Raw genomic sequence first — 12,363 nt, 5'->3', positions numbered from 1 at the left:
CACACTTCTGAGTTTGGGTCGTTTGAATCTCTTTGAATGATTTTCACAGACTAAATTATATAATTGCGTGTTAATAGGTTCTTTTTGAAGTGTTTTCGTCTAGTGCTGCAACAATTAGACGAGTTGATAGACTAAAAAATACTATTACCTACAATAGTAGTACAATTTTGACAATCAAATAATGATTTAAGTGATTTTTTTAAAGAAGAATAACACTGGTTCCAGCCTCTTATGTTAATAGTTTTCTTTATTAAATTGAATATTTTTGTGTTTTGAACAGTCCAAATTTCCAGACATTTGGAAATGTTTCCATGGCAATAAGGAAATTCTCACTTTCCATTTGTATCTTCTGATTCTTTTTATAGCTCATCACTGAGCTGAAGCTAATGCGTCCCAATGGCATGTTTTATCGCCAGGAAATAAAAAACGATAAAACGCCCCAAAAACTATACCTGAACAATCAGTCATTTTTGAGACAGATACTGGTCATAAAGTGATAACCAGACAGAACAAATTAAACATATATTTTGATTGTATGGTCATTTCCATTTCCTGTAGCTAAAATATAATAGATTTTATCCTTAAGTCTGCATAAAACGCACATCTTTTGGATGTGTGCATTCTCAAATTAACACTATGCCTCTCTTTTAATGCCTTCATTTCAACATTCACAATATAGCAACAGTTCAGAGAAATTGTATCGAAATTGCAGACATACAGCTATTTTGAAATCGCAGGAGGATCATTTATTAGTTAAATGTGTCAGAGAAACTTTTAAATAAAAAAAGTTGCTGCTGCAGAGATGTCTATACACATCAGATTGTACAGACAATCCCACAAAAGATGCATGACCTGTCAAATATATTTATAAATGAAAACGAGAATATTGACGTTAAAAAGTGCATCCCCTTGCAAATCATCTCGCAATTGCAACATCAGTCAATGTCAATATTGGCCATTTACTTTTTTGTATTATCGTTCAGCCCTAATAAAAGTGGTGCAGGAATGAGTTCTAAACCCGGCAATGAGAAGCATGTCTTGAAAAAGGCAGTTGCTAACAAGTGACTAAATGAGAGACTAAACATCATCACGCTAAAACATTAGCTGCCTTTGGCTTAGCACTGTTGACGCGAAGTCATGTGACCATGTTGTAGTTGGTTCATAGCCTCATCAGTTATTTACTTCCGGAGATTTCCTTTTCGCTTAAAAAATCACAAAAGTGCCGCTTATATGTGGAGATTACCTTGCTGAACAAAGCGCGTAAGTATCATAAACATGTGTTGGCCACAGATCTTATTTCCTGCAATATAACAACATATCTCAAGGAGCGGTTGTGATGCTATCTTCTGAACAGCCTTTATAAATACGTCATTACTAGTCTACTCTAAAGCAACCTCAATGTTTATTGCAGTAGACGATCCAATTTCCTCCAAAGTCCTCCAGGTAGACTTAAATCATGGAGGTGAGTATGTGACTAATGCTAAATGTTTACAGCCATTTGAGAATTGAAAAAAGGGTTGAATGTTATATTGTGAGCGAGCCCCGTGCTTTATTACTTAAAGCCAGTTTAATTGGTGTTTCATCAGGTGCATTTCACTGCATCGATTCAATGGCATGACTATGACTATGTGCTTCTGTGTGGAAACTATCACAACACATCAACCCGAGGCTTCTGGATGCATTTGAAAAGACACTAATCCTTTGTCATCACGACAAACTGAATACCCTCTGCATCAGAGGTTTTCCTGCTGAATGTAGGTGAGGGGTTCACCGCAGCAGGAGTCCATCACAAACACCTTTCCTTCCCACTGGACATGAACCTGAAGGCCAAACAGCCTCCTGCAAAACCCAGAAAAGACTTTAGTCGTCTTGTCGTGCTGCATGTAGGTCACTGGGTTTTTACCCCAATGACTGAGGCGGTGTTAGAAAGGAAGTAAGTTTGCTTTGACCTGAAAAAAACAACAACATCGGTCTCAGAGCTGTGAAAACATGTCAGCATTTTGTTTTTGTGGGTTTATCTTATCTCACCTATCGCACATGTCCTGCTGCTTTGACCACTTTGCTCCTGTGTTTAATCCTCTTGCAAATGTACTAAACTAACCTGATCTCAATCCGGGTAAATAGATTGCATAATTAAAAAGGTAGCGATCCTGCAAAAAATGTGCATCATGCTCACACATTCCTCATTGTATAGCTTCTCCCTCTTTCACATGGCAGCTAATATTTGCATTTTCACTGGACCGTCGCTCTAAATATTTTAAGTCCTGGCCAGTAGTCTGGGGGAATTTGAACGGGGTTACAAAGGCGGAATTCATCGCCGATTCACATGCAAATGATGCTCGACGGCGTGATTTAAGAGTACAGCAGCGAGTGGAGATGAAGTGCTTTCAAATAAAAACAACGCAGACAGTCAAAGAAGGAGAAGAAGGAAGGAGGAAGAGAGCGCAGCTGAAGGGAAAAGAGCATGAGGGCCTGAAACACCACTGGGAACTGCTTTCAGATGCAGAGGCCGTCCCACGGCTGAATACTGTAGAGCCGTCGTCATGGAAACAGGGAGGCAAAGCCGGCTCTTCATAGGGCTATATAAGACCGACTCCCCCCTCCCTCCCCACCCCTCCTCCTCCTCCTCCTCCCTTCCTCCTCTACAGATACCCAGCCAGGACAGGAAGTCAGATTGTAACCTGCTACTCTGCTTCCTGTGGGCTGAGACAAAGACAGGACGGGCGGTGCAGGTACAGGACCATCATCTGCATCACCTGACCACAAACTGTAAACACTCATCACCACGCTCAGTGAGATGCTGTCTGGGTAAACGCTGTCCTAAACACCTGAGGACATCAGGCGATAATAATTATGGAGGCACTACTTGTTGTTACATTTAAAAGGGATAGTTTGGATTTTTCAAAGTGTGATGTACTTATCCATGGTCAGGGTATTAATAAAGTAGTTTTTAGAATGCCGTGAGTTAGAGAAGCAGAATGATAATATTTCATTTTTATCCAGGGGTAAATTGGGTTTCATTTATGACAGTCCATTTAAAATAAACATATTTAGAAAAACATAAGAAGTTAAATTAATAATGTGCAATAAAGAAGATACAATTAAAATTACATTAAAAAAAGATATTTATATAAACATAAAAAGTAAAACTTTTCAATACAAAGATAACATTTCATTTAAAAGAGTATATTTTATAAAGATAAGAATTTGAAGAATAAAATATCAGATAAAGTGAAATAAAAATATGTATATAGACAAAAATTATATTTATATAAACACAAAGTAAAATGTCCAATACAAGATCAAATAGAATAGAATATTTATAGGAATAAGAATTTAAAGTAATTTATTATTTAAATTTCAAATAAAGCAAACCTTAATTGAAATGGAATTTAAATGTTTTTATAAACATAAGAAGTTAAATAAAAAATGTGCACATTGTACTACACATTTATATTATGATATATAGAGTGATTTATTCGTATTATAAGTTACTTCAGTTGCATGTGATTAACTACATTTACACAATAAACGCTAACTAACCAGCGTCTCATGTTTTCAGAGGTAAAATCACTGTTCTTGTCAACGAAGTCTGGTGGCTTTGGGGAGAGCAAAAATGTGGTTTCCTGTCAGAAGGTTGTCTGACAGCAGCGTACAAATATTGTAAATAAAGCATACACTTAAACTGATGTTCCTTTTTTCTGGTTGGTTAATAAATGTTTTTCTGGTGCCCATCCGCAGTGGTACATTGCTTAGCTAACGTGCCAATCTTTATCTACTGTAGGCGATGCACTGTCTTTGGATACTGACTTTAGGTACCTCAAAAATAACCCACTTCTGAACTATGCCTTAACACAAAGGTATGCATTCAGTTCAAACAGGAAATCAAATCAAACTCAGTACAGTGAGAGTGTTCAACTGTGCAACTCTGTGTCAGCTGAGCTCAGATTGCATCTGTGTTTATGTCACCACAGCTGGTTTCTTTTGTTCCATTATCAAGCTGCCTTCGTGGAGAAGCAGCCTCCAAGTCTCAAAAGGTAGAATCTTATGGCAAGTATAATAATATTAAAAGGGGGCCTAGTCTGCTCATTTTCATGTTCATATTTATATTTTGTGCCTCTACTGTGACATGTTCACATGCTTTAATGTTCAAAAAGGTCTGTCTGAAACCAGAGCCCAGTCTGCTCTGGGCGGCTCTGTTATGATTCGTCAACCGCATAGAGATATCCCGCCCCTTAACCTATCACGTACAATGTGTTGGAGCGCTAGCCAATATAAGGGCAATTGTTACATAGTGATGACATTTTGTTACAAAAGTAAACAAAGGAGTCCAATGGAGGCGTTTCGGACAGGGGGGGAAGTGTGTGGGAGAGAAACTCCCTCTGGAGGGAACCTTTGGATTATAGGGATGATCCTTTTTTTTTTTTAAGAAAACACTCTGGAAATTAAGTTAAAAACGTTGACTTCAAGACTTTTTATTTAAACATGTTTTTCGTACGATGCATTAAATAAGATCTCTGGTTGACAAGCTGAATAAATCTTCTACTGTTTTGCTCTACGATATAAAATATGTCTGCAATTGCCCTACTCAGAATTTCCAAAGCTTCTATGCGTCACTAAAACTTTTGCTAAACAGTGACTAAATGACAGTACCAAGCGTCATCACGCCAACAGGAGTCAGTCTTTAGCTTAGCACTGGTGATGTGACACCATGCCACTGGGATGTCTTTCATTTCTAGCCTAGATTTTTATTTCTGCCGATGGCATTCACCCTAGAAAAATTATATAATTGTGTTAATATATGGAGATTATCCTGCTGAACGAAACGTGTAAGCATTATAAATGTGTGTTGGCCACAAAGCTTATTTTACATAACATACTTTTCCCATCCAATGGCATAAAACCATTTAACATTGTATTGCTTTTTGTCGAAGGACCCCTAGCGATGCTAACTTCCAGGTCTGCCTACAATATGTCATCCGTACACCAGTCCATTGACACGACTGCACATGATTACAAAGTCTACAAACACACACAGACAAATCTGATCCGGCGGTAACACAGAAATTACAAACATGGATAGTCAGGGCCTCAAGAAAACAAATTAGAGCCGAACAAATGTCCAACAGAGATAAATAAGCAGAGCAAAACAGTTTGACATTAATATACTCAGCAACAAGTCCAAATACAACACTGTTCCTGCTTTTTGCAACACTGTTCATACATTTCTCCGCAGTACAAAAATGCTTTTGACAAGGCATTTCAAGGACAGGCCATTCCTCCATACACACATAACTATTAATGGCAATGCTACAGAAAAAAAGCCCTCTGGACTGAAGTGGAGAAAAAATGTCTGATTCTTGTCACATTCCATCAGACAAAGAAGTCAGATTTGCTTGGGAGTGAAGTCAAGCTTCAACAACATAGAGGTTTCTGGAGTGCCGTGCAAAAGATGGGAGCAACAGAGAGGGTTACAGCTTTATCTACATTTCCTTTCCTGCGATAGTAGGAGAAGAGAAAAGGCAGATAAATGTTTCAAAAGAGGATAACCATCAATAATACCAGCGAGAGGAAACAGGATTTAGGTGGAGGGGGGAGAAGAATGAGAAAAGGTTGTTTACATTGGAATCCACAGTTGGTGCTGTGTGTGTGTGTGTGTGTGTGTGTGTGTGTGTGTGTGTGTGTGTGTGTGTGTGTGTGTGTGTGTGTGTGTGTGTGTGTGTGTGTGTGTTCAAAAGGCCCTTTAAATATACACTACTACATTTTTAAGGGTCATAAGAAGAAAGAAAACTCCACTGAACCATTATGTAAATTTCAAAAACTGTCAGCTTTGCATGGCCTGGATATGCACGGAATATTCAGTAGCGCTGTGTCTCAATTCCTACACTTCCCTTAGCACACTGAATGTGTGTGAAGCTTAGTGTTTTTTTCAAATCTCACACTGTGGCTGTGCCCTCAAGGGAAGTGACATTGCCGTTATTAGCTAGCTAGCTAGCAACGATTCGAGGTAGCCAATCATACCCAATAAATAGCACCCTCGTATAAGTGGAAGTCAAAATGTATATAATGTGTTTGTATTTAGAAGCCTGACATAAGGTCTGTGGTTAAAGCAAGTCGAGGAGATTATCACGTTTTTTTCTCTAAAATAAAAACACGTCAGAAAATACCACACTCGTGAATCTCTGAAAGCTTCTATGTGAGACTACTACAAAGAGACTACAAAACGCCTTGTCTCACCCCGACATGAGACAACCTTTAGCTTTGCAGGGGTGATGCGCAGCCATGCAACCGTGATGTAGATTGTTTATAGCCTAGCGTTAGCATTTGACTTCTGGCAATTGCATTTACGCTTGAAAAATCACAAATTGGTGATAATATGTTATCCTGCTGAACAAAACTTGTTTAGTATCATGAACGTTTGTTGGCCACAAAGCTTATTCTCTGCAATATACCGAAATTCAATGGGAAAATCTAGTTGTTTTTTTTCGAAAGAGCTCTTGCGATGCTAACCTATGGGTCAGAATGCTAAAAATATGTCATCACTGCACCACTATAGTGGTACATTTATTAAATTATGAAAAAACAAACTCATATATTGTTCATTTGTATAGTGCTGTGTTCCCAGGAGCAACTGCAATCATGCTATTTCCGTTATGTAGCCAATGATAGTGATCCTTGTCTGTAAGTGTCCAGCATTCCAACGAAGTACTGCAAGTGCTAAAACAAACAGTTATGGTGGCCAAATAGGGGTACTACAGTTTGGTCTACATGATGCTATTGGGCCCAAAAAGGCGCTAATACTTAAAGGGGACCTATCATGCAAAATGCACTTTTTGATGTCTTTTATACGTAAATATGTGTCCCCGGTGTGTCGGGGAACTCAAGCAGCGTCAGAAAATAAAACCCTTTCTCTTTTCCTCCGTACCCACATCTTAAGAATGGAGGTACAACGAGCGGATACAGATTTGCTGCCGATATGACGTCAAGTCGGCAGCGGACCCACAGGAAGTTGCTATCAGAAACAATGCCTGACATGTTTTGGACGTAATCTCGTCTTTGTTTACATTAGCAAGCCTCGCTAACACTCAGAGCTAAACTGTGCCGTAGAGCACATGTGTTTAAAAAGCAGGAAATTAAAAAAAGGAACTCACCTTGTGCTAAACCTTCAAGAGAAAAAGCATTTGAGCTCCATACTGTTTCAGAGATAATCCTTGATGTGGTTTAGAACAGGATGGCGTTTTATCACAGCAGAATTTAAATGTATCTCCGGTAGAATTCTGATCAGGCATTAGTTCCTCCTCCTCTTTTTTTATTTCAAGCTAAGGACCCAAAATCCACGTTTCTCTAACAGGGCTGCAAAAGAGAGGTATGAGCAGTATGAGGCATGGCTACAATGGGTGATCTGTTTGGTATTTTAAGCAAAAAACTTCACAGACATGTTTTGTATAGGTGTGGCCCGGCAATATATTTTTCCAATATAACATAATAGGTCCACTTTAAGATAAAGTCAATGAACATTAACAAGATGAACATGAACACAACGCATCTTTTAAAACATTTTAAACAATATTATTATATTTATTATGTCATGATTGTTGAAGTTCAATTGTTTAATGCTTGTTTAATAATGTCTTTAATTGCTATTTCTTGCTTTGCCGTGTTTTTTTCCTCTTCTTAAATCTCCACCAGTATCTCCTCTGCTACTCACATCTCTGAAGCTGTGATGTATAATTGACTTGTCAGCTTTTGTTTATGGTCATTTAGGCTGCCATGGGAGTAACAAGAGGAAGTAACCCTCCCAATCCCCTCACAGTTCTTGGACAGAGGAGGTTATGATGAGCTCCGCTGGCTGGAGGACATTTCTTTGAGGGTTTTTGGTATGCTGCTGATAATAACACTGAGGATAATGAGTATCAACGCAATTCATTGGTTAAATTCAATAAATGAACTAGCTATTAAATAACAGGGTTCAACACCAGTAGTAGCAAAGGTAAAAACAATATAGTTTATCTTGATTGCTATAAAATCAGTTAATGTATTGTTATTTGTTTTAATCTTATTCATTAAAATTTGCTTTTTTTTTTTAATTCAAGCCAATATTTTAAGTTTTTTTTATTTACTGTTATTTTTTTGTCTTTTCAATTTATAATTAATAGGAAACACGTCTAAAATGTACTCATATTGTGTAAACATATTTCTTTATTATGTAATTTGTTTACAGTTTTTAAAGCAATTTTTTTATAACCTTCTGATGTTTTGTCTTATCTAATCTAAATGTTATAGCTGATTGTTGCACATTTTTATAAATAAATAAAAAAGCATGGAATTTATTTTGGCTGATTCTGATTTTTCCATGTAGCTCATATATTTAATTTGACCGTTTTAGTCTTTTATTCATGGACAAGACTATAAATTACCCGGTTTGAAGTCATTCTCCATCACTCTACATGTCTAGGCCTCCATGCAACAATAATGCATGGTTATCGTTGACAAAACCGTAATAAAAGGCGAAAAAGGATTAAAAAAAGACAGCACAAATCCATAGTTGAATCAGATACAAGCACAAAGAAGGTCAAATGAACACCCTAATCACCCAATATGCAAATGAGCTCAGGTGTGCATTTTAAATATGAACCCAGCTACTGCAAAAATAATTTCTTACCTGTTTTTCCAGCATGATCATTCTCTCAGTATCATGACCTTCATGGAGTGTTTGTCCATGCGAGTTCACCGTTCAGACCTTTTCTGTCGGCATCTTGTTCTTCACGGATAAGGGAGAAAAATGTATAAATAATAATAATACAAAATAATAGTTTTGATGCTAACTAGCTTTGACGCTGAGGAGACTAGTAAACAGCTAGTGTGCTGTATCCTTGATAGAAAATGTCTTCACTGGCTCCAGCATGTCTCGACATCCATATCAAAAGAAATTAAGGGGTGTTTATTCATGGAGGAAAAACACCACATCGGTAAGTGAATGGGGAGGGGGGGGAAACAACCAAGGGCTAGTTAGCTGTGGGCTAGCTAATGTTAGCGTGCTAGCCAGCTAAACCTCAGCGATTATCATTTTTTTATTTGTCTCCTCCTGCTGCCTTCATCCATCGGCGCTCCTCTGCCTGCCTCCACTCAAAAACACAACCGAGAAGTCTCGTCTATCACCGGCTCTCACGACTAAATCCGCGCCCCGTTGCTCGACGACGACATCCCAGTGAGGAGTGGTCAGTCCCGGGGAAGATGTGACTGATTTGACCACTGTAACACGGATGCTTAAATGGATGCTGCAGCTGAGAAGGAATCTCCGCTTTCACTGAAAGACAAGCCGTTGCTGCTGTGCTGCGGTCGGGGAGAGAAGAAGAGCATCTCAGAAGAACGACGCTCCTGAACGCACCATCTCTAGCGACCTATTAAGAGCGACTGGCGAAACAGACACTCCTGAACACACCTCAATTCTTTTTCACCTTTAGATTCTAAAAAATATAGAATTTAAATATTTAAGTACAGTAATACAACATTTGAATATCAAACTAACAAAACCAAAATACATATAACTACTATATGATAAAGACAAATGCATACTTTAGCTAAAGAAGCATTACGAATGTTTAACAATGAAACATACATACTGTGAATTTCCAAAAAAGAAATGAGTAAAATACAAATAAAATATTTACACTTTCAATTCAGTTTTATATTTTATTTTTCAAACATATAAAGACAAATTCATAATTTGCCCATAAATAACAATAGACCTTCGAAACTAGTAGTTCTGACACGAATGTCCCTACAGGGAATAATATAGGTTTATTCATCTCATATTATCCTAAAGTTGCATCTTGATGTCGGAAATGATTTTAATGGCTTTGATTTTACTTTGCGACTAGTTTTATTTGATAGTATTTTGTAACTTGTATTGATAATCAGAATATTATTAATAATCTGAATATCCTATGTTTTAAAAAAGAAAATCAGTGATTTATGTTTGTGTCATTTTTGCCTGCATTTTATTTGTTTGACTTTTGGTGATAAATCATAACTATCCGTCTTGTCCGTCTTGTCTCAGATTTTCCATACAGCCTGACAGTCTCAGTTGAGGGCAACACAATCTAGATTTCTTCTTCCTCGTGGTGCACTCTGGGATTTTATGTAAACCAACATGGCAGCCGCCTGTAGCAGGACCCTCTGTAAGGTCGGTTGGAGTATTTTGGAGTCTCAACCAGCACGCCGGCCCGGTATCGTCTCCTCCTACCTGTTGGGGAATGTAAGCACACTTGTGTCCAGGAGGGCATTCGGTACCGGCGGGACCGGGTACCGCTCCAAGCTGCTATCCCCTCTGCAGACAGGGAGAGCTGGAGGCGGCGGCAGGGTGCTGGGCTGTGCCGTGCTGGTCGGTGCCGGGCTGGGTTTATACCACACTGTGAAGTTCAGGTTGCAGCAGCACCTGGCCGAGGAGGAGACCAAAGTGAGTCCCCGTCACCTGAGCCTCTAACGCGGTCACACTGTCAGTAAGAGTCCCCCTGATCTCTGGAGGCTGTTTTTTCATTGTTACCTAACTTAATGTCATCAGACAGGGTCACAGCCGGAACTAAGTTCATCTACATTGTATACTTGATTATTTCAATTTAATACTACAATAACCATCTAACGTTACCTCTCGGAGTGAAATGTGACTCTTTATTGTTTTGACATTCATTTGACAGCTTTTCTAGTAACCAGTGCAGTGCTAGAATGTTGAGGTACTTTACCTGAGTACTTCAATTCAATTCCACCTAATACTACATTTAGTTGTATTCCAACACAACTAAAGGTGAAGTATAGTAACAGTAATATATACCATTTAAATTTTTTTAAATAATATTGTATAACATCTTAACATATATTAGTATAGCTTAGTGCAGTATAATGTATTGTGAAGAATGCATCAATAAATACAAATCCAGTATTAATAAATAAATATATATATATATATATATTTTGTATTATTCTACCTCCTCGATTGTTTGTTGTAAATTGCACATTTATTTTACTAATTCATTTTGAATAAAAAAGGGGGTAATTTTAAAGTAAAATTATCTAATCCCAGATGTAATAGATATCCACAATGCTATCTATGTTATCGTGTCCCAAATCTTGGGTAAATCTTTAATATATAGATATATAGACCCATGTTAGTGTGTAAAAATGAGCCTTTGATGGTGGATCCTCTCCTCGCTGCAGGTCTCAGGAGGAGGTCTGAAGTTGATCCTGTACCAGTACAAGACCTGCCCGTTCTGCAGCAAAGTGCGAGCCTTCCTGGACTACCATGGGCTGCCGTACGAGATCGTGGAGGTGAACCCGGTGATGAGGAAGGAGATCAAGTGGTCAGACTACAGAAAAGTTCCCATCCTGATGGTGGACGGCGAAGTGGTAAGACACTAGGAATTATTTTTGTTCCCCTCACCTCAGATATATAAAAACACTTCTTAAAGGTCCCATGTCATGGCCATTTCTACTGATCATAATTCCATTGTTGAGGTATACTAAAATAGATTTATATTGTGCAATTTTCCAAACTCACATTGGTTTCTCATACAGCATCTCTGTATAGTATGTGTATTCACTCTCTCTCCTAAACGGCTTGTTGGAGCTCCTGCCCCCCCCTCCCTGTGAGCCCAGTGGCCGTCTGCGAGACAGCGAAACCCAGTCCGAAACCAGCCCGAACACACACACCCGCAGCCTGGCTGGGAGTTTGTGTGTGTGCTCAGGCTGAGTTCCTTGGTGTCTCGCTGTCTCGCCGACCCCACACCAGTGAGCCAGCTCACACTGTCCCGCTCCTCGCAGCAGCAAGCCACGCAACGTCACACCGAGTGTGCTGGCCTGCTTGCCAGGAAATCCGTGGCATTGGTCCAAACCGTAACGGCTCAGCGGGACGTAACGTAACGGCTCAGCGGGGACGCAACGTCCTGTCATCACTATACCAAGATACGCTCAATTATTACCCAAGAGTAAACAATGCGAAAAGAGAAGGATATCCAACGAGGCGGTTCTGGGCGCCAGCATAGGACAGGTATACTTTCTGTGTTAGCAGTTTTACTCACTACAGGAGTGTACTTTGAGGGCTTTGTGACTACTGCATACCGTTTACATGCCCATAAAAAGCTCTATAAACACAAGGGACGGGTTAACCAGAAAAGCATTTCATGCGGACTTTGTAAGGAGGTGGAATCCATTACACATTGGTATGTTGGAGAGCTGCTATTACACAAAAAGGGAATAGTCAGCTTCCGCTAAGAACAGCATGCCGGTTGTACAGGGTTTCTGTGAGTGTTAAACGGAGTGGAAATGTGGCTAGAAGGTTAATGTCAGTAGCTAACATTAGGCTAAGCA

At 39.0% G+C, this 12,363-nt stretch overlaps 1 protein-coding gene across 1 annotated transcript; it reads left to right on the top strand.

The window, feature by feature from the left end:
• Positions 1–10,093: 10,093 nt before the first annotated feature.
• On the top strand, positions 10,094–11,415 carry LOC104955426 (prostaglandin E synthase 2-like). The gene is made up of 2 exons (XM_010782753.1): positions 10,094–10,459; positions 11,215–11,415. The coding sequence occupies exons 1-2, from the start codon at positions 10,154–10,156 to the stop codon at positions 11,413–11,415; spliced, it is 507 nt and encodes a 168-aa protein (XP_010781055.1). The 5' UTR covers positions 10,094–10,153.
• Positions 11,416–12,363: the final 948 nt, after the last annotated feature.

Source organism: Notothenia coriiceps, unplaced genomic scaffold, assembly GCF_000735185.1.
Source record: "Notothenia coriiceps isolate Sejong01 unplaced genomic scaffold, NC01 NC01_scaffold00024667, whole genome shotgun sequence".
Taxonomy (NCBI): domain Eukaryota; kingdom Metazoa; phylum Chordata; class Actinopteri; order Perciformes; family Nototheniidae; genus Notothenia; species Notothenia coriiceps.
This window is presented reverse-complemented; position numbering and strand designations above follow the sequence as displayed.

Coding starts and splice junctions, on each gene's coding strand:
- LOC104955426 (XM_010782753.1), top strand. CDS start 10,154: ATGGCAGCCGCCTGTAGCAGGACCCTCTGTAAGGTCGGTTGGAGTATT. Junction 10,460..11,214: donor TGGCCGAGGAGGAGACCAAA/GTGAGTCCCCGT, acceptor TCCTCGCTGCAG/GTCTCAGGAGGAGGTCTGAA.